The sequence below is a fragment of the Podarcis tiliguerta genome, assembly GCF_965153285.1.
Source record: "Podarcis tiliguerta genome assembly, chromosome: 16".
NCBI classification, from domain to species: Eukaryota; Metazoa; Chordata; class Lepidosauria; order Squamata; family Lacertidae; genus Podarcis; species Podarcis tiliguerta.
The window spans coordinates 13,169,506-13,191,689 of NC_139549.1; the positions used below are offsets into that span (position 1 = coordinate 13,169,506).

The 22,184-nt window shown below is 46.7% G+C and overlaps 3 protein-coding genes across 6 annotated transcripts in view; 2 read left to right on the top strand and 1 right to left on the bottom strand.

The window, feature by feature from the left end:
• Positions 1-18,567, top strand: LOC310667091 (actin, alpha cardiac muscle 1-like). 4 transcript variants are annotated; one of them, XM_083418809.1, is made up of 7 exons: positions 1-16; positions 3,220-3,360; positions 6,422-6,746; positions 9,060-9,221; positions 10,746-10,937; positions 13,105-13,286; positions 13,994-18,567. In XM_083418809.1, exons 2-7 carry the CDS (start codon positions 3,232-3,234, stop codon positions 14,135-14,137), a joined length of 1,134 nt encoding a protein of 377 aa, XP_083274935.1. In that variant the 5' UTR covers positions 1-16; positions 3,220-3,231; the 3' UTR covers positions 14,138-18,567. The 4 variants fall into 4 exon arrangements, with proteins under 4 accessions (XP_083274935.1, XP_083274934.1, XP_083274936.1 ...); XM_083418808.1 differs by lacking the exon at positions 1-16 and adding an exon at positions 1,082-1,211; XM_083418810.1 differs by lacking the exons at positions 1-16; positions 3,220-3,360 and adding an exon at positions 4,719-4,739.
• The window catches only part of MACROD1 (mono-ADP ribosylhydrolase 1), a 413,075-nt gene that overhangs the window by 351,269 nt on the left and 39,622 nt on the right, over positions 1-22,184 (top strand). The window lies entirely within an intron of this gene.
• NAA40 (N-alpha-acetyltransferase 40, NatD catalytic subunit) overlaps positions 15,507-22,184 on the bottom strand; it is a 17,479-nt gene continuing 10,801 nt past the window's right edge. The window contains exons 7-8 of the mRNA XM_083418827.1: positions 20,842-20,919; positions 15,507-19,719 (exon numbers count right to left, since the gene is read on the bottom strand). Coding sequence (XP_083274953.1) covers positions 19,578-19,719; positions 20,842-20,919 — 220 coding nt within the window. The 3' untranslated portion in view covers positions 15,507-19,577. The remainder of the gene's footprint in view (positions 19,720-20,841; positions 20,920-22,184) is intronic.

Here is a 22,184-nt window from a genome sequence, read left to right on the forward strand (position 1 = left end):
AGCATTAGGCATGCAGGTAGGAGCATAAGAATCTATCTACCTTATGCTGAGTCAGACCAGTCTAGCTCAGAATTATCTGCACTCATGGATTGGGAGTTTCAGGCAGCCCTACCTGGAGATGTCTTTGTGGAATGAACCCCTATTCTCCGCACAGAGCTACAATTCCCCAAGTTTCCTAAGAAGACGGATTGATTGCTCAAGCACTCTGGGAATTATATCTTTCTGTGAATATAGGAATACAGTGGTACCTCGGGTTAAGAACTTAGTTCGTTCTGGAGGTCCGTTCTTAACCTGAAACTGTTCTTAACCTGAGGTACCACTAATGAGGCCTCCCGCTGCCGGCGTGTCGCTGCCACACAATTTCTGTTCTCATCTTGAAGCAAAGTTCTTAACCCGAGGTACTATTTCTGGGTTAGTGGAGTCTGTAACCTGAAGCATCTGTAACCTGAAGCATCTGTAACCTGAAGCTTCTGTAACCTGAGGTACCACTGTAGGGAGCCTTCTCTAACTACTTTCAGCACTCCTAACAAACTACAGTTCCCATAATTATCTGGGGGGGAAACCAGATTGTTTAAAGTGCTTTAAAATATTTTAAAAAACCTTTCCCCCTCTCTTTGGAGAGGAGGTAGAGAGCTGCTTCTGGCCCAGAGGCCACCGGCTGCCCACTTGCATCTAAAAATAAGACCCCTGAGCAAAGTGCCTCCATCTCTCGCAATCCAAAGGCAGCAAATGGATCTTTACAGACTGCTCTGAATGCAAATGAATTCCCAGGTCTGTGTGTCACAGCCGTAAATGGCTGGGGAATGGTTTTTGCCATGGTTACTGCAAGCAGGGGGTCTGGACTGCCCCCCCCCCGTCCCCCCACTCTTGGCCTTGCAAGTGTCTGCAAAACAGAGATGGGAGAAGGAGGGAGGCCAGACTGGTGAGGGGTGGGAGGTAAGCAGGTGGGGGTCTGGCTTCCCCCAGCAGCTGAGCCATAAATGCCCATGAAAGGCACAAGTGACAGGTGGCCTGGAATGTGTCCAAATATGGAATGTATGAAACGTCCCTTTCAACCCCTGCGGGGGAAGGAGGCAGAGGGTGAGAGAGGCCGCCAGGAGCAGAGGGGAGGGGAGGAGTAAGGCCAGTGGGAGTTTAGGGGTATAAAGGACTGGACCCTGCGAGCCAAGCCTGACTGCTCTTTGCTTCCTTTCTCTGGGCTGCAGGAACTGGTGAGTACCCCCAGAGCAGCCGATGCCGACTGTAAGCTCTTTGGGGCAGAGACTCCGGCTGTGTACACAGCATACATTTAAAGCCTGTTCCTCCTCCCCACCTTGCAAAGAATCCTGGGAATTGTCATCTACCCCTTCACAGAGCGACAATTCCCAGCACCCTTAACAAACCACAGTTCCCAGGTGTGGAGAAATATGCTTTGAATGTATGGTGTGTATGCAGGGCTGGGTGAGACAGAACTGCTTGTAGGAAGATCAGAAGCTGCCATTTGTCTCAGAAGCGTCCATACTGCCTGGCAGTGGCTCTCCGGGATCTCAGACAGGGGCCTCCCCCTGCCTTACCTGGATATGCTGGGGATTGGATGTGAGACCTTCTACATGCAAGGCAGATGCTCTGTGACTGAACTAAGGGCCTTGCTCCCCTGGAAAGCCACTGCCAGTCATAGTGAAAAGGAATAGCAGGTCAGGTATGGTCACCTCTACAAAGGATAATGCGGACCTGGGAAAATGGCAACTAAAAGGGCAAAAACACTGAGCATCTTTCCCCATGATCATTTTTAGTTAGTTTTTTTTGGGGGGGTGCAAGTTAAGGGAGGATACAACTGAGAGGTGTATACGATTATGCATGGTGGGCAGAAGTTGTAGAGGGGGATGTTTGACTCTTAAGACACACTTACAACTCGTGGGCATCCCATAATTGCCACACCATGACTCTGAATGTTGGCAGATTCGGGGCAGGCAAAAGGAAGGACTTATTCACACGCCGCGCAGTTCAACTTTGGAATTTGCCCCCCCCCCCCAAGGGACAGTGATGGCCACCATCTTGCCTGGCTTTAAAAGGGGATTGGGCCAATTACTGGAGAAGGATGCCAATGGTCGCTGAATTCCAACTCCTGGGAATTGCAAGCAGGGAGAGAGAGCTTGGGTCCTCTTTGGGAGTTCCCCAAAGGCATCTGCTTCGGCTGCGAGAACAGAATGCTGGACTTTGTGGGTCTTTGGCCTCATCCAGCAGCCAGGCTCTTCTGTGCTTCACATTCAATGCATGGCATCTCCCGTTGAAAGGATCCCAGCGGAAAACCCCTGCCTATGGCCGTGGTGAGCTGCCAGCAGCAGGAATAGGCAGCATTGCTCTAGTCTAGAATTTGGAACCATCTTTCTCCCGCTGCCGCCACTGACTACAGCTACAGCTGTCTGGTGTGTACGCTTAAAATGTTTGCTTTCTGCCAAGCGGAAAGCTGAGGAAGCTTTCTATTTGGAAAGGCAATCTGCTTGCGTCCCGGACTGGAAAGTATCCAGATCGATTCTGGCTTTTCTGGGTTTTACCGTTGTAGGGGAAACTCTATGGGCTGTCTCCAATATTAGTCCTACTCAGAGTAGATCCGTTGAAATTCATCAGCATGGCTAAGGGCTTATCCGCACTTCCTCTTGTCCTGCTGCTCCTCCCTGCCCCACCCCCCAGCTGCAATTCGGATTCCCCCCAGATTGCTGTTTTCCCTGATATATCGTTAAAGAGCAGCTTTTTGCTTGGAAATGAGTGGGGCTGGGGGCAATCCATGCTTTCTAGGCAGAACACCAGCGGAAGTGTGGATGAGCTCTAACTTGGGTCCATTGATTTTAATAGGTCTACTCAAAGTAGAATTTAGTTGGTTCATACCCTATGAGTTTATTCTACAAGAGGGAAGAAAACCAGGGCAAACAACCCCTTCCCCCTTCCTGAATCCTACAGTTCACGCAGGAGAAAAGGAATCAGATGGAATCTGGGAGGGATTTCCAACCAGTGATGTAATCACTAATTTGCTAGACCTTGCAATTTAAAAAAATTGAATTACGTGTTCTCAGCGACCGTGTTTAATAGCCCGCCATTAGGTCTCAAGTTTGGGCCTTGAGACTTGCCCCACATAGATATGGCACAGAAGGACTGCTGTCAGGGGGAGATAAGAGGAACAGATGAGGTCAGTGTGGGTCCCTTCCAGAATGTAACCCTCGCCACCCATCTCTCATCCCTTAGTGAGCCAGCACCATGTGTGATGACGAGGAGACAACTGCCTTGGTGTGCGACAATGGCTCTGGCTTGGTGAAGGCCGGCTTTGCTGGGGACGATGCTCCCCGCGCTGTCTTTCCCTCCATCGTTGGGCGCCCAAGACACCAGGTAAGGAAGTGGTGGCTACAATGCTGTGTTTGGTCCCCACTTGCAATATTCATTTAAAGCAGAGACCTACCACTTTAAAAAGTCACAACTTCACCACAATATCCCGGGGAGTTCAGTTTGTGAAGGGTGCTGAGAATTGTTAGGAGAGACCCTCTTACCCCCTGCAGAACTACAATTCCCAGAGCTGCCTGTGAGGAGGGATTGGCTGTTAAAACGCTCTGGGAATGGTAGCTTATTGTGGCATTCATGGTGATTTGTGCTTACGGTGTTATCAGGGCGGTTATACAAACGATCTTGCTTTCAATCGTGTTTGTGCCTGCCAAAGTTTGGGGGAAGCCGTGTTGCTTCGTTTCCAATCAATACACATCCCATAACTTCCCCCTGTAATCCTGTATCTTTTTGCATCACAAAATGTACTGCGGGGAATTGTTGTTTTCCTCTTTTCTTTTGTTGTGCCTCTCCATACAGCAATAGCGCGTTATCGTTGGCCAGGGTGGTTTAACAACCAATCCTCCTTTTCCAGGGAGCTCTGGGAATTGTAGCTCTAGGAGGAGAGTAGAGGGTCTCCCAAGAACTCTAGAACTCCCAGGTTTCTTTGGGGCTTGAAGCCGTGACCGTTGAAAGTGATGTGGGCAGGAGTGAAGTTTCTGGAGAGAGAAAGAAGAAGTGCTGTTTCACACGCCACAGAGGAGGCAGCGATAGCCCCCAATTTAGCTGGCCTTGAAAGGGGACTAGGCAAATTCATGGAGAATAACACAAGCGACAGCTCCTAACCACAATGGCTATGTTCTCCCTCCATGGTTAGGGGTCTCCTTAGCACCCTTAAGAACATGGGTAGGCAAACTAAAGCCCATGGGCCGGATCCGGCCCAATCACCTTCTCAATCCGGCCTGTGGACGGTCCAGGAATCAGTGTCTTTTTACATGAGTAGAATGTATGCTTTTATTTAAAATGCATCTCTGGGTTATTTGTGGGGCATAGGAATGTGTTCATTTTTCCCCCTTCAAAATATAGTCTGGCCCCTCACAAAGTCTGAGGGACAGTGGACTGGCCCCCTGCTGAAAAAGTTTGCTGACCCCTGCTTAAGAAGCTGCAGCTCTCAAGGTTCCTTGGAGGAAGCCATGACTCTTAACTTGGTATCTTAGTGCCTTAAATATATGTGTGAATGTGGCCCTTGAGGAAACATTGCAGACCAACTAATAAAAGCCGAATTATGTGTGGGTGGTTGAGTAGGAAAAAACACCACCACCAGTTTTAGAAAGCTTCAGAATGCACCTGCAAACCTGCCCACCCCACCCCGGTCTGGAGGGGGACACCCTGAGGAGAGATCCTTCCCTTTGCGGGTGGCCTTTCCTTTGGAGTCCTCCACCACCAGCCATGTATATGACCTTACAGGCGGCCTGTCGGAGATCACCCCCAGAACAGCAGGGGTCTCCCTGACAAATTCCAACCCAGGCAATTAAGAGATCATTTGCCTCTTGGCTTTCCAATGGGATCCTGTTTCCTCCTGGGGTGAAGTTATGCTCTTAAACAGCTGCTAGGCCAAAGCTTAGAAGGCAAAGAGCATTTGGGAGCCAGGGCATAAGGGTCAATGGCAAGGGGAGAAAGAGAGCCTGTCACGCCCTCCAACATTTCTCCAAGGAAAATAGGGATGTCCTAGTCAACAACAACAACAACTTTATTATTTATACCCCTCCCGTCTGACAGGGTTGCCCCAGCCACTCTGGTGGCATCCAATATATATAAAAAACAAAATAAAACATTAAACATTTTTTAAAAAACCTTCCCTATACAGGGCTGCCTTCAGATGTCTTCTAAAGGTTGTATAGTTACTTATCTCCTTGGGTCGGGGGTCGCATAACTCCATCCCCTCCAACATTTCTCCAATGAAAATAGGGACGTCCTAAGGAAAAGCTGGACATTCCGGGATCAAATCAGAAACCAGGACAGCTTCTGTAAATCCAAGGCTGTCCCTGGAAAATAGGGACACTTGGAGTCTGGTCTCTCTCTCTCTCTCTCTCTCTCTCTCTCTCTCACACACACACACACACAGAGAGAGAGAGAGAGAGAGAGAGAGAGAGAGAGAGGATGCTTCAGGTTTCAGACACTATGTTTATTGAGCCTACATCCTGATTTACTTTGTACAAAGTTCCGTGGGGAGGTGTATTTTGGTAGAAAGCTGCGGTATAAATTCCAACAATAATAACAATAACCAACAATAATAATTTCAATATTTTAGTTATCATCGAGTAACAAGGAGTTACTCGGCTGAATATGAGTGTAAGAAAAAGGACAAGAAATTATCAGTTATTTAACTTTTACTGTCATCCTAATCTTAGCTGTATAATTTATTGCTATTGCAGTAGGAACATAGAGACAAGATAAGTTGCCTTCTACAGAGCCAGACAGTTGGCCTATATAAACAGTTGTCTATACTGGCTGGTAGCAACTCTCCAGAGTTTTAGGCATGGAGTCTCTCCCGGACCTGCCTGGAGATGCCACAGGGAAGTGAACCTGGGACCTTCTGCATGCCAAGCAGGTGTTCTGCCACTGAGCTACAGCCCTTATTATTGCCCTAGAGGGGACATGGCACTACTTGGATTTACTCCCCAAATAACTTGGCCAGCCTTGAATACTCTGTACCCTTTTGGGGGAAGCACCATTCCCTGCTCCCTTTAAGGGGATGATTGGGAGAACACAATCCAGATTGGAGGGCAGTGTTTCTACCCTGCCCCCCAAAAAGCCCTCTGTCTATTTTGCTTGAAATTAAGCATAGGGAGGACCAGCTGTGGTGGCCAGTACCCACTGGGGCTGGAGGGCTGGGAGCCCAACAGTGGCTGGAGCCAGAGCCAATGGCAGATGGAGCCAATTAATTCTGGTTTTGCCCCCATCCTCCTCCCCACTGCTGCGTTCTACAAGGGCCACACAGAGACCAAGGAGGCAGAGCCACCCCCTGGACAGGACAGGTGAGGGCTGGATCGAAGGCAGGCTGGTTTGGCAATGGTCTGGCTCGCTCTAAAGGACCACCCTCTCCCGAGTCCCTGCTCTCGCTTGCTTCCAGGGCGTCATGGTGGGGATGGGTCAGAAAGACTCCTACGTGGGAGACGAGGCCCAGAGCAAGCGAGGCATCCTGACCCTGAAATACCCCATCGAGCACGGCATCATCACCAACTGGGACGACATGGAGAAGATATGGCACCACACTTTCTACAACGAGCTGCGCGTGGCCCCCGAGGAGCACCCCACCCTGCTCACCGAGGCCCCCCTCAACCCCAAAGCCAACCGGGAGAAGATGACCCAGATTATGTTTGAAACCTTCAACGTGCCTGCCATGTATGTGGCCATTCAGGCAGTGCTGTCTCTCTATGCTTCTGGCCGTACCACTGGTAAGTGTGTATGTGTGTGTACGTGCTGTGGGGGGGGGGGGTCCCGAAATCAGCAAAATTGTTGGTTGACCCCCCCTTGGGACCAAGAGGTAGGGGTAAACATGTTTTCAATGGATTAACAAATGGCATGAACTTGCCAGCTGCTTCCAGACCAGCATTGGGTAGCTTAATAAGTGGGTAGGTTAGAGCATGGGTAGGTAAACTAAGGCCCGGGGGCCGGATCCGGCCCAATCGCCTTCTAAATCCGGCCCGTGGATGGTTGGGAATCAGTGTGTTTTTACATGAGTAGAATGTGTCCTTTTATTTTTTTTTTAAATAATATTTTATTGAGTTTTACAATCAATAAACAGAAAGAAAAAACACAATACACATTAACAAATAATACAAAAAAGACAGCACAACAACATACAAACACCATTCAGCAAAAAAAATTTTAAAAAAAAGAAAATAAAAATATTAAAAACAATCATGTAATGCCTTAAGAGAGAATATTATGAAAATGATATACAGATGGTACATGACACCAGTCAAGCTAGCAAAAATCTATCATTTGCCCGACAATAAATGCTGGAAATGTAAAGAAAGTGAAGGTACATTCTTCCACCTTTGGTGGACGTGCCCAAGAATTAAGACCTTCTGGGAGATGATCTATAATTAACTGAAAAAAGTGTTTAAAGACACATTTCCGAAGAAACCAGAAGTCTTTCTCCTGGGCATAGTTAACCAACAGGTCCATGTGAAGGATAGGACATTCTTTATGTATGCTACAACAGCAGCAAGAATACTTATTGCACAGTATTGGAAGGAACAAGAACTACCCACGCTGGAAGAATGGCAGATGAAAGTTATTGAATACATGGAACCAGCAGAAATGACTGGCAGAATCAGAGACCAGGGAGAAGAGACGGTGAAGGAAGACTGGAGGAAGTTTAAAGACTACTTACAGAAACACCACAAGATAATGAATGTTTGAGGACACCAGATTGAATCTAAAAGACTATTAGTATAAAAATGTAAAGAATAAGAAAGATTAATAAATTTAAAGATATATGGAAATGTAACCATATTAAGACACTAAGATTATGATGAATCTAAAATATGACTGAGGGAAGGAATTTACTGTCAGAATATAAGATCTGGAATACAGAGAGGGAAGGTCTGGGGAAGTCGCAGAAACAAGTTAATGTAAATATTATAAGGAGACAATGATTGTTTTTAATATTTTTATTTTCTTTTTCTTTTTTAATTTTTGCTGTATGGTGTTAGAATGTGTCCTTTTATTTAAAATGCATCTCTGGGTTATTTGTGGGGTAAAAGAATTCGTTCATTTTTCTCCTTCAAAATATAGTCCAGCTCCCCACAAGGTCTGAGGGACAGTGGACTGGCCCCCTGCTGAAAAAGTTTGCTGACCCCTGGGTTAGAGTGTGGTGCTGATAATGCCAAGGTTGCAGGTTCAATTTCCGTACGGGACAGCTGCATATTCCTGTATTGGAGAGGGCTGGATGAGATGACCCTCTGTGTCCCTTCCAACTCTATGATTAATTCATCCTGACTTGTTTGCAGGGAGATTGTGGGCTGTTTAATGAGCAATTTACATTTGTTGCTCCTCTTGCTTTCTCCTCACATTCATTCCTTGCTCCGGCTACTTTTGCCTCTGGCCCCAAGAAAGGAACGTGGTCCTCAGACTAAAAATGGTTCCCCACCTCTATGCTAGGGCAGGGGCCGCCAAACTTTTAGGACCAGCGGGTACATTTCATTTGTGCCAGTCACAAAACAGTAGCTACTATGTGGGGGTGGGGGTGGGGCATAACACAAAATGGCTGCCACGGAGAGTGTGCCATAACACAAAATTAGAGAGACCGCCACCCCTGGCAACCATGGGAAACCAGCTACACCCTGCTGGTCCTGATTCTGAAGATCACGCAGTATTGATTTTATACACAAACACATGCCCAATGCTGCTGTTTCTGTCTAACAGGAACATAGAGCATTCCTCAGTACTGGGGAAAATATACAAGGTGACCCCACCACTTTTGTTTCTTATAAATTGCTTAGAAGGCACATTTGACCCCTTGCTTTCTAGGAGGGCAAGAAAGCTCAGAGGCTGGAGCACCATGGTACTTGTGTGGGTGCTGGGTTGGCAACCCCTGCTCTAAAGTATTGTGGCAAATGTTAACTGGCAGCTATCTGGCATGCATTCACTGCATAAGGCCAGCCAGGCTAAAAGCCCCCAGCCAAGAGGCTGTCTTGTGGGACACCTAGCAGCTTCCTCTCTCTCCAGCTCCCTACCAACTCAGGTCTCCTCTTTTGTAGGAATTGTACTGGATTCTGGAGATGGCGTTACCCACAACGTCCCCATCTATGAGGGCTACGCCTTGCCCCATGCCATACAGCGCTTGGATCTGGCTGGCCGCGACCTCACTGACTACCTGATGAAGATCCTAACCGAGCGTGGCTATTCCTTTGTCACCACTGGTAAGAGAACTGCTACGTGGTACCGCTTTAATTCTGCAGCCAGTGTCTGTTTGAGTCTACTCCCTGCACCGGCCAAGAGCATTGTTCATGCCATTTGAAAACAAATGCCTTAACTCTGACCCCATGTGTGCTATACATATACTGTAGAGCAGTATCATACTGCTTTGAACAATCAGGGTTTCACCCAAAGAATCCTGGGAGGTGTAGTTTGTTAAGGATGCTGAGAGTTGTGGAATGAAGTTACACGGTTTTAGCAGAAGGGTTATTAAGAATGATATCAACATTAAGTGTTAATGCGTTAAATTGGGAAATTGAAAATTAAATTGTATTATGATAAAGATTAAATTGAAGAAGAGGGAAAGGATTTGTTGAATTAGATAACTTGAACTAGAATACAAAAAAGGGAGGTGCGAGGAAGTCGAGGAAATAAGCTAATGAAAGATGTGGATATAAAATGTGGATGTGTGTTTTTACTTTTGTTTCTTTTTTTATGTTGTATTGTTGTATTGTTTTTATTTCAGTTTCTATTGTGGATGTATTGCTTCTTGAATTTATGTATTGCTCTTTTTTCCCCTTTTGTTTATTTTTTATTGTCTTTTTTGTTATAAGTATAAAATACCCAATAAAAATCTTATTAAAAAAAAAGAGAGAGTTGTTAGGAGACCCCTATCGCCCTCACAGAACTACAGTTCCCAGAGTGGTTTAAACAGTCAATCCCTCCTCCCAGGGAACCCTGGGAATTGGAGCTCTCTGAGAGGAACAAGAATATAATGAATTGAAAAAGATGTTTAAAATAATGTTTGTAAAAAAAAAAAACAAGCCAGAACTTTTCCTTTTTTGGGAACTATAGAGACAGAACTACCCAAACTGTATAGAAATTTATTCATGTATGGCAGCAAGAATGTTACTTGCCCAAAAATGGAAAGAAGAATTCATCCCAGCAAATGAAGAACGGATACAAAAACTTACGGAATATGCAGAAATGGCAAAACTTACCAGGAAAACAAAACAAAACAGGTTAACAATTTTTTAATAGAAGAATGGAAATGGTTTATAGAAACAAACAAACAAACAAACAAACAAACAAACAAACAAACTGTAAACAGATAAGAACATTGGCTGGATTATTGTAATAACTTGCAGTTTTATAAGAGTACATCTTTAAAGTACATGAATAAAGGAGCAAATTAAGTTAATTTGGATATGCCGAAAATATTAAAAATAAATTTAAGGAACCGCAGGAAGAGGGGGAAGGAAGTCAAGCTTTGAAATGTTAAAATGACTGTAAAATTATTGAAATGTATAAAACTGAAAATCATAAAAAAGAAATCTCCTGGCGTTTCTCAGCATCCATAACAAACTGCAGCTCCCAGGGTTCTTTGTGGTGGGGCCACAACTGTTCAAAGCGGTATGATAGTGCTTTAAATCTTGAGTGCAGATGGAGCCTGCAGCTGAGCGACAGAACCAGTTCTTCCAAGCTGTGGGCTTCCTCTAACGGACCAAATCCTTCCTGCCTCCCCGCAGCTGAACGGGAGATTGTGCGTGACATCAAGGAGAAGCTGGGCTACGTGGCTTTGGACTTTGAGAACGAGATGGCCACCGCTGCTTCCTCCTCCTCCCTGGAGAAGAGCTACGAGCTGCCTGATGGGCAAGTCATCACCATTGGCAACGAGCGTTTCCGGTGCCCAGAGACCCTCTTCCAACCCTCATTTATTGGTGAGAAACAGTGGGAGCACAGGAGACCTCTCTTGCGGAGACTGCTGCGCCACAGCTTCTATTATGCCAGACCATGGGCTCTGGTGGCTGTGGCTGAAGGTCGTTGGGGGTCTAACAGCATTTGGAGGGCCCACAGACTGACCCAACCATGGGGCTTATAGGTGGGGCAGGGTAATCTGCAACTGGTGGGCTTGTTCTGGAAGAGTGAGGGGTTTGGAGTACCTGAGAAGTCAGCTGCGGCCATAGGTGAGGGATGGGGAGCTTCTGCAAATGTCATCAAAGCAGAGGCTTGCTGGCTGGGGCGGCAATTGAGAGATGTGTGAGGGGTTAAGGCATGTCAGTGGCAAAAAGGTCAGTCTTCTCCTTTGAGACCGCTCAGAAATGTCACACTGGTTTTACTGATGGCGAAAACGTTTACTGACACACGTCAGGAAGTGCAGGGAGCCCAGGGTGGGCGTCTCGATGATACCAGCCTTGACCAGAGAGAGGGGTATCAGGTAGACACATTCCACTTACGGATTAGGGCTGAGGCTTTGGCAGCGGGTGGAGAGGAACAGCTGATCGCGCCAGGACAGGGCTCTTCGATGCTCTTTTTTCTACCCCAAAAATAGGCAGGGAAGCGGCAAAATTCCAGGATAGTATCCTCCTTCTCCTAAATGGAGGAGGAAGCATGACCTCCTGCTAAGCAGCTGCTGTAACTTGAGGCCATCACAAAATCCTTTGACTTTTGCCCTTGGCGAAGGATTCTTCTCTGTGGGTCTCCTCGCTTTAAAAGAGCTCCCAGCCCTTCTTTCTTCAAACTCCTTCTGGCCTTGCAGCACCAGGTGCAGAAGAGATTGCAGGATGTACCCGGGACTAGCATGACAAAGCAGCAGTATGGGCTGTTTCACCTTATTAAAATCAAATCTGGAAGATACTGTGTTCTGTCTCTAGCCCTAATGGGAGCTCACAAGGCCCGGAGGAGCCGGGGGGAAATAAATAAAACTTGCTTAAAATTAGGCAACTTAGCAATTGCCCTAATAAAGGCACTTCCTGGGAGGTCTTTGAGTGTTGTTGTTTTTAGTAGCCTCTTGGCAATTGCTTTTTCCTGTTTGTTTTCTACTAGGCTAGCTCTCTCTGATTCTCGTCTGCTGACAGCCTCTATGATTTCTGTTCTGGCTGTGGAGGCCAGGCTGATCCATCCCTCCTCCACTAGCCTGTTCGCTTGCACAGAATTACTTGTCGCCTGTGGTGACCAGGCATGGTAGTTAAATGCAAGGTTGAGCAAAATTGGCTCTCAGAATGAATACAACCACACCTGTCAGGTGCAGAATTATAATTAATTTCCAGCCCTTCACCCTGAGGTCCCAGGGCAGTTTACAGCAATTTAAAGCACAACATTGTTTTGTTGTTTAGTCGTTTAGTCGTTTAGTCGTGTCCGACTCTTCATGACCCCATGGACCAGAACACGCCAGGCACTCCTGTCTTCCACTGCCTCCCGCAGTTTGGTCAAACTCATGCTGGTAGCTTCGAGAACACTATTCAACCATCTGTCATCCCCTTTTACTTGTGCCCCCCCCATCTTTTCCAACATCAGGTTCTTTTCCAGGGAGTCTTCTCTTCTCATGAGGTGGCCAAAGTACTGGAACCTCAGCTTCAGGATCTGTCCTTCCAGGGAGCACTCAGGGCTGATTTCCTTAAGAATGGAGAGGTTTGATCTTCTTGCAGTCCATGGGACTCTCAAGAGTCTCCTCCAGCACCATAATTCAAAAGCATCCATTCTTCGGCGATCAGCCTTCTTTATGGTCCAGCTCTCACTTCCATACATCACTACTGATGTATGGGCACATACAGGGCACCCAACATGGACAGGTCATAGTGGAGAGTTTTGACCAAACGTGATCCACCTGGAGCAGGAAGTGGCAAGCCACTCCAGTATCCCTGCCAAGAAAACTCCATGGACAAAGACAAAAACGCAACATTAAAAACAGTTTAAGGCAACTTGGTATCACAAAAAACAAGGTGGTTCCTGAAAATACAGACCTCAGGTGTTAAAGGTCAGGGTAAAGATGTACCTCTGTTTAAGGATACATCCTTTTGTGCCAAATATAGTCAATTAGCATTAAATTAGCCATATACCCTGCTCCCCAGATTTTGCAATCTTGCTCTTTTTATTTATTTAACCCAGGCATGGAGTCTGCAGGCATCCACGAAACCACCTACAACTCCATCATGAAGTGTGACATCGACATCCGTAAGGACCTGTATGCCAACAACGTGCTGTCTGGTGGCACCACCATGTACCCTGGCATCGCTGACCGTATGCAGAAGGAAATCACCGCCTTGGCACCCAGCACCATGAAGATCAAGGTGAGACTGGCAAATAGACAGCAGAATCATTAACATTTGGCATTCCATTCCAACAGATAGGTAAGAGGAAAGCTGTGATAGATTCAGAAGTTACTGGGGTGTTTGTGTGTGTGTGAGGGCAACCAAGATGATCAAGGGTCTGGAAACTAAGCCTTATGAGGAGCACTTGAAGGAGCTGGGTATGTTTAGCCTGGAAAAGAGGAGACTGAGAGGAGATACGATAGCTATCTTCAAATATCTTAAGGGCTGTCACAAGGAAGAGGGAACATGCTTGTTTTCTCCCTGTATTTATAAACCTCCAAGGAAGGAGAGTCCACCACCTCTCGTAGGAGTCTGTTCCACTGCTGAGCAGCTCTTACTGTCGGAAAGTTTTTCCAAATGCTTAGTCGGAATCTCCTTTCTTGCAACTTGAAGCTATTGGTTCGAGTCTACCCTCCTCTGCACACCTTCCAGCTTGTCAACATCCTTCTTAAATTGTAGGGCCCAGATGATCCCCTTGTTGGTTCTCCCACCTTTTGGGAAATTGTCAGCGATGCAATGGAGGAATTTGTCAGACCTTACACTCTTGGCAGAGTTTGAGTCCCAACAGATATCGGGGAAGTTGGAATCCTCCCTGATTACTATTTCTCTCCTTTTTGAATGTTTGGTAATCTGCTCTAGTAAGGCATCATCCACCCCTGGTTAACTTTCTCACTTGCTCCCTTTAGATCATTGCTCCTCCAGAGCGGAAGTACTCTGTGTGGATCGGCGGCTCCATTTTGGCTTCCCTCTCCACCTTCCAGCAGATGTGGATCAGCAAGCAAGAGTATGATGAAGCCGGGCCATCCATTGTTCACAGGAAGTGCTTCTAAAACGTCTCTTCATTACCCTCCCTGGCTTCTCCATTTCAGGTTCCAGCTGCTGTCCCTTCCTCCCAGATTTCATGGTGGTGCTTATGCCATTGGCTCACACTGCAAGAGCCATTCCTCCTCTTGACTGCCCACCTAACCCCAGCGCTGAGAGGTCTACTCATGAGTATAATGGGAAAAAATATTTGCAGAAGGCTCTTCTGCTCCTCAGGGTCTTATTTCCATGGAATCATCCCTTCTGCACCATCACATATGGTGCTAGTGCCTCAAGTTTGAGTATTTGTCATTACTCCCTTTTTTCTCTCTCCTTCCTGAAACCTTAAAGAATAAAGCAGTTTTGCAGTAGAATACTGTGGCTCAGAGTCTTCTGGGGCATTCACAAGACTGGCCCAAGATGATTTCCTACTTGAGATGAAGCAGCAAATGGGCTGGTCCTGTCAAGGCACATAGTACCAAAGGTCAGTCATCAGAAGGGCGCTGCTGGATCAGGCCAATGGCCTATCTATTCCAGCAATGAGCTTTATGGCTGACCAGGAATTAGAACCTTTGGCTTCCAGCTCCAACACTTGAACCGCTACACCAGGGATTCCCAAACTGTAATCTGTGTGCTTCATTCAGGTGGTCTGTGGCATTGCTGTGGCCTTGTGGTTGAAGAAAGCACATCCATCGCATTCAATATGTATACAGTACTGATTTGCAAAGGTATTTTTATTGCTCCTCTGCTTACTTATATTACGTTTTACTGCATTGCGTGGAATACATGTATTACATTCTATGGAATTCAAACTGCAATGCACTAAAAGACAAGAAAGGTAGGAAGCAATGAAACTGTAGTTGAGAATCGTACAGTATCTAGCACAGCACATGAAACTTGATGCAAAAGGCAGAAAACCATTTAAGTGGTGCCTAGAACTGGACGCAGTACACCAGATGGGGTTCTGGCCAAGGCAGAATAAAGTGTACTAATGCACCCCTTGATCCGGACACTATACTTCTGTTGATGCAACCTAGAATTGCATTAGCTTTTTTTGCTGCGGCATCACACTGTTGACTCGCGTTCAGCTTCTGGTCTGCTAAGGCCTGTCTCATCTCAGCTGAGAGTTTCACAGAGTTGGGACCACAATACTGAATGCACAGCTTCTGAGCTGGGCATCTGAGCCACTAACAGTCTTCCCTGAATATCACAGTGATCAAGGGGGAATATAAAGGAATCAAGTGGTCTTTAATGGCCTTTCATCCTTGGGAAAGGATGGAAACTGCTCAGATGGTTGAATTAACGAGCGCTTATTACAAAACTGTAGGGGGAAGGGCCAGGTTGCTTCCAAACACCCCAGGATTTGCACACTTGAGACATTTGAGAAACACACACAGCTAGAGACTGGAGAAAATGTTTATTTTCAAACATATGAATAAAACAAATACCAAAATTAAAAAGTCAGCTTGTTCCCTTTGATTCTGGTGAAAATATTTGCCAAGAAATGTAATTACCATAGAAAATTATTCTAAAAACTTTTGGGGGGACAACCCCCCCAAAAAACCCACAAAATAAAGAGGGCAAATGAAGAGGGCAAAAAGGACACTAGATACATAGAAGTATACAGTGCAGAGTTTACAACTTAATATCACAAAGCATGCCAGATTTTTGGGGGGGCGGGAGGGAAAATAAAAATACAAGTGAGAGTTAGCCACACTCAACCACCTTTTCTTGATACTTTGGAATACGGAAAGAGATTCACGTATAAGGTAACAAAAACAAAAGGTTAATATAGCAAACTGCAATTATCAATGGATTTTTGCTATAGGGAGGTAATATCCAGAGAACTGTTAGCTTATCTACTGTTCAAAAAGTCCAAAAGAGCTGGAAGCTTCGTAGACTGTCCCTAGCATATCAAACAAAACAAAAATGAACACGATAGCAACTTTCCCATGTTAATAATTTAAAAAAAAGCAACAGGGGGGCTTATCTTAGGAACATGGTTGTTTTTTAAACAAAAAAGGGGATTGTTTTGTGTTAAATGAGGCCCATTTGTTTCTACATCCTGCTACAGGCAATTAAGTGAGACCAGGATGACATGGTCATGCCAAAGAGTGAAGTTGACCCCACAAACTTTCAGGGGGAACAGTGCTAAGATGAGTAGATGCCCCATCCAAGAGAGGGGAGCAGAATAGCTCTCTTTGCCTTGGTCCTGCTCACAATGGAACAGATTAGATTAAAGACAGCCATGCAAGGCTGAATTCTGCGTCTCTTGTTGCCCTAGGCCAGGGAGGCATGTTCCTGCACAAACAGGAGAGTGCATTAAAGAGCCTCCTACTGCCACATGGGAGAAAGACATGCTAAACCCATGCAGGGGAGCAAAGTGTTCTGGAAGCAGCAAGTGCTCAAAATTGTGTGCTACCCCCAGCAAAGTGAGCGCCCCTTCAGTTAGGGCACCCAGCCTGCCTGCGTAGTCTATCCTCCCCCACAGGCGGCATTTGGACCCCCTACCACAACTTCACTTTTTCATCACTTTGTATCTAGAAGGCACACATTTCCTGGGAGGTGAGAAGTGGCAGTGCCACATCCCAAAACCGCTGCACAGCAGGACTAGAGGTCCTCCATGTGTTACTGGACTACAACTCCCACCAGCCCTGACCAGTCACCACGCATACCTGGGGCTGTTGGGAGTTGGAGTCCAACCAAATCCAGAGGGCCACATGCTCCTCATCCCTGCCATAGAGTCTGTGGCACACTGCTGCCTATTCTGTAGCTGTAGCTGCCCCTTGATAAATGAGAGGTTGCAGAACGGGCACCAAGCTCATGAAGAGGTCTCCTGGCTGAGTCTCCATCACTTCCAGAAAGGGATAGGGAGATGCCTGTTAGACTGACTGAAAGCAGTGCTTGCAATGCTCTCAAGTTATCACTGGTCCATGAGCCTTTCCCCAGTGCTGACAACTGAAAGCAAAGCGAGTTTCTCAAGGGGGAAGGGGTGCAAACTAAGAAACAGTCTGAGACTTGCAGCTTGCCTGTCTGTCTCACCATGCAGGCACTCTTGTCCCTGTCAATTCTGCAGCCAGGAGTGAGAAGACACAGTGATGAGATCCACTTGTACCCCGCCTGCAGATCAAACTTGGAAAATCTGATCCCCAGATGCTCACAATGTTGCCCATCGCTGCTCCAGCCCTGAATGATTCTGCAGCCTGAATGATCCACATGCACACAGAAAAGCCTGCACGCAACTCACTCCTTGGCTGTAGACAATGCATTTCTACAAAAATCTAAGTATGAACTTGTGGAGTTACGATCCAATTTCCAAGAGAGGAAAAACCACTAGCAATCTATTTGGTAAGATGCAATTCAAGTAGCAGGGCAATTTTTAATTCTTAAAAAAGAGGCTTGGGGCCAGAGAAAGCCAGCATGGTGTTCTCCAGATGTTGCTGAATGATCCTCCCTGATTGTAGGTCATGCTGGCTGTGGCTGATGGGAGGTGGAGCCCAGCAACATCTGGGGGAGGGGCACTCACACTGGTCACCCCGAGTTCAGGCATTTAAAGGCTGAAGAGTAGGAGCACCCATTTTGCATCCCTTCAGAGGGAACCAGAAAAAGGCAAAGAGGCACACCCTGAGACAGAAGTGAGGTCCTGAGGTTGTGCGGCTGGTGCGAGAGGCTCCATTTTGGGCAAAGGGGAGTTATGGGATGGATCACTTGCACCACCAGCATTGCTACAGCAGAGGAGGACCAACACTGGGAAATACTACCCAGGCAGTTGTCAGCAGGGCCTGGTAGAGCATGCAACAACAGAACTTGGGACGCACGAAAGCTATTGGCGGTTGCCTGGCAACCAACAGCCACTCTCCTCCCAAAACTGCTGCTATGTTGCAGCCTAGATCGCTAAGGAAGCCTGGTGGAAAGAGCAGGGCCAGGCCAGTGATTGACAGTTGCAGCAGGAGGACCTGGCTGGTCAATTCTTAACACCTCAAATGAAGCTTGTACACACCAACACACCTCACTGAGGCAAGAAGGGAGTAAGATGTCATTTCTGCACAGCGTGTCATAAAGATGGGAAAATGACACAACACTGTGTTAAAAAGCTGCAACTCAAGATAATTAACTGAAGGCAAAGGCTGTCCCTTCTGATGATGAAGCATCAATGCAAAGCCAAGGCATTCAAGAACATCTTTAAAGAAAAACCCAAACCAGAACATCCTCGCTTCATAATATACAGCAGGGATGAGGAACCTATAGTTTTCAAGATGGGTGTTTGGGCTCCAGTTCTCATCCTCCCCAACCACTGCCCATGCTGGCTGGGGCTGATGGGAGCTGGAAACCAACAGCAGCTGGAGGGCCACAGGTTACTCACCCCGCTACACAGAATTCAGAAATGCCAGAGCTGCCTGTTTCCCAAAGACTCAAAAGGGTGAAGGGCCCTGAACAACCAAAAATGTTAATAGCATTTTGGGGGGGGGGGGAATCTCTTGCACGCTTCCTTCAACTCAGCCTTTTGGACACAGGAATAGCAAATTCAGTTATCATTGCTTCGAACTCTTGCAAGTTTTCTCCAGGTGGTGTGTCTGTGCGCAGAAAGTCACCTGTGTAGGTCACTGATAGCTTGATTTGGCTTCTAAGGTCCTCTAAGGACACAGCCATGCGGGACTCGCCAGCAGCAAACTGCACAAGCAGTACATCTGCATCAATATTTCCCCACCCCCCACGTATAAACAAAAGGGAAGTGCTCCAGGCATGATCAATGCAGAACATTAATCAGGGTATGATTCTAAAACCTGTACAAATCTCTTCTCCTCCCCTCCCCTCTCCCCCCATCAACCAAAAAACAACAGGTGGCTGCAACATACACCCAGGAGAAATCCAAGCAACAGCATGGAGTCAGGCAAGGTTTCCCCAGGTAGCCCATGCAGGGGACCACATCCAATTAGATACACATTGCAGTTTTGTGGCAAAACAGCAGTCCAATGTAACGACCGAAGAAAGGAGAGGCACAGATCAATGCAGGTGAGGAAAGGTCACGTTTCTAGATCTGCTACTCCAATAAGGATTCTGTAAAACTCACTCCCTGCACCTCTTCAGCTTGGAGGGAGAGAGCTATCCCCACCATTCACTTGGGGAATTAACTATTTCTTCACTGCAGCAGCATGGGCTTAACAAATAAGCAAGCAAACCCTGCTGCCCAGATTCATGCCTTCGGATCAAGACTGTAAGTATGCAAGATCTAGCACTAGGTCTGAGACTTAGGCATGACTTTGGTTCCCAGAGCCTCCCGTACGGAGGAAGATCTTCCATCCTGGGATTCAGGATGCAATAAAGGAGTCTTGTTTGTCCTGGCTTGGGGGTGTACCAAGAAATGGAGGAAGTGGGGAGGTGGGGGGCAGGATCAGGCAATGGAAACCAAAGAGAAAGGCAGGGTTGTGTGGAGAGAGCCGGGTTCTTTCTCAGGAGTGAAGGACAACCTCAATGGCAGCAGCCTCCGCAGTGACCACCCAGGTGAGCATGCTGGCTCTCGCCAAACTTTGTTCTCCGGCTGAGGATCTCGTAAGAGCAGTCATCTCCGCAGCAGCCAGACATGCTGGGTGAGGTATCATCGATTTCAAACCTGCAGGGGCAGAAGTAGTTGTAGTGAAGGAGGAGGAGAGGAGATAGAGGAAAGTGTCAGGTGGCATTTGCATCAATGCTTAAAATGCAGCCACATCTGTGCAACTGGAGCTGGCCTGGCCCCTTGGCGTGGTCTCCACAAGCAACTGATTGCATGAAGAGTCTGTTTGTAGAAACAGGGCAGCATCAGAAGAAAAGAAAATATGTGAGGAAAGCCCTGCTGACCAGACCAAAGGCCCAGGTTCCTTGTTTTACAGTAACCAAGCAGATGTCCCAAAGGGGAGCCTGTGATCAGGATCAGAGAACAACAGCTACTCTCCCCACTTGCGGTCCCCAACAAAAGATTTTCATAGGCATACTGCCTCTGACAGTGGAGGGAAGACTGTGACTAATAGCCTTATATTCCATGAATTGCTCTTATTCCATGAATTGCTCTAGTCCCGTTTCAAAGCTTTCCAAGTTGGTCCAGGCCATCAGAGTATCTTGTGGGAAGCTGTAGTTATTTGGTAGCTTGTGCTATTGTGGGAACAGTGCCTGCCGCCCTTGGCCTAAGAAAGGTGTGGGGAACCTCGGACTTGCAAGGCCTCCTCTCCTGGCCTCATCTCCACCCAGCAATTAGACTGGGGGGGGGGGAGCCTTCTACTGGAACCAGTGGGAGCTTTCTTTCCATTGTTGAAGGGAGAAAGGAAGCAGGAAAAATGGATGATCTGCCTGGAGATTGTAGCTGGGAAGGGAAGGACTAGGTGTGTGGATGCATAGGATATATATGGGCGCACCCACTTTGCTGTGGCCTCACCCACCTCTGGCATGTGGTCTCCCAGAAGGTTAGCCATCAAGGAATATTTTTCTGAAAAGGGCTCTGTGCCCTTTGCTCAGAGAGGGACAGGGAACCACTGGCCCTCTCCATTTTGTTGGACTCCAACTCCCATCAACCCCAGCCAGCATGGCCAGAGATCAGGGATGATGAGTCCAGGAATATCTGAAGGACCACATGCTCCCCATCCCTGGCCAATGAGAGTCAAATAGCCAACTGTCACAAGGGTAGGAGAGGGGCATCTCCCCAAACCCATCTTCTTCTGGTCTCTACTTCAGGTGAGCAAAGAAGAAGTAAATGAAGTCTTACTGTAACGCTTCTCTGAAGAACTGGTAGGCCCCATGATTGTGTTTAAATACTGTTAACATGACTTTCTTCATCTGTGTACTAAGAGCCAGGGAGAAGACACGGTCAGCTTGGTATGAGGTCACAAGAAAGAAAGCAAAAGCCAAACAAAGCTCCTTGCACTTTCACAGTAGTCTAATTTAAATTAGTTCCAATCCCATGTAAAAATTGAAATTATCAAATAAATACACACACGTGTCTGTATATTTGGGGAAGGCCATCTTCTCTTAACCCAAAGTTTGAAAGTGCATTTGGTATAGAATTGGATCCTCCAGACAACTGCCAAGTTTTATCAGAGCTAACACAGTACTCATTAAAACAGAGAGCATAATCTAATGACTGTACCCAATGATGGTCTTCTCTGAGTAGGGCTCATTCAAACGAATGGACTTGATCAACTTTGGTTTACTCATTTCAGTGTGCCTACTCACAGTAGGACTTCACTGGATACAACCCTAGGTTTTAAAATCCAGACATTTTCAAAGAGCACAGCAAGCTAGCTAGCACGACAGCAGTTTATAGCTGCATGTTCATCTGGGAGCAATTATCTTGCGTGCTCACACACCTGTTATGTGGAAATCAGATGATGCCGATGATTATATTAAAGCAAGATTGGAGCCTAGGGATGGGAAATCTGTGGTCCTGCAGATGTTGTTGAACTCCAACTCCCATAATCTCTGATGGGGCTGATGGGAGCTGGAGTCCAGCAACATTTGGAGGGCCACAGTTTCCCTATCCCAACACTAGTCTTTACAACTACCAAAGGAAGCTCAAAAAGGTGTTAGAAGGGATTGTTGAAGATTTAGGGAAAGGGGCTGCTCAGAAATTTCTCTCTTCACCCAAGGTCTTCGGAAGGCTCCAGTTCTGGTCCACGCTAAATTCTTTGCAGTGTGCTTTTTATTTTATTTTAATGCAAGCAAAATAAAAATGCCTAACTTGATACACAAAACCTGCAGAGGGTTGTATACAATGCTAGTTCTACACAGAGTAGATCCACTGAAGTTAATAGACAGGAGTAATTTAGGATCATGAATTTCAGCTGGGTAGAATTTAGTTGGATATGGTTAAGAGGTTAAAAACAGAACCATCTGAATTCACACTGGCCTGGTTCATACAACAGCACAGCAAGTTCAAACCATGGCTTACCAGGAACTGTGCAGGCTCCCTGAGCAGTGCTCACAGCTGCTTTTCTTCTCCCCAGTCGTTTTGAGCACAAACCCTGGCAACAGCTCAAGGTTAAGCTCTCTCATCTCACTAAGCTTGAGTCCCAGTTCAGATAACACACTAAGCCAAACCTTGGAGTGGCA

Excerpts from the sequence above, each read along its gene's own strand:
- LOC310667091 (XM_083418809.1), top strand. The coding sequence starts at position 3,232 with ATGTGTGATGACGAGGAGACAACTGCCTTGGTGTGCGACAATGGCTCT. Across the intron at positions 3,361-6,421 it reads TTGGGCGCCCAAGACACCAG|GGCGTCATGGTGGGGATGGG; the intron begins GTAAGGAAGTGG and ends GCTTGCTTCCAG. Across the intron at positions 10,938-13,104 it reads CTTCCAACCCTCATTTATTG|GCATGGAGTCTGCAGGCATC; the intron begins GTGAGAAACAGT and ends TATTTAACCCAG.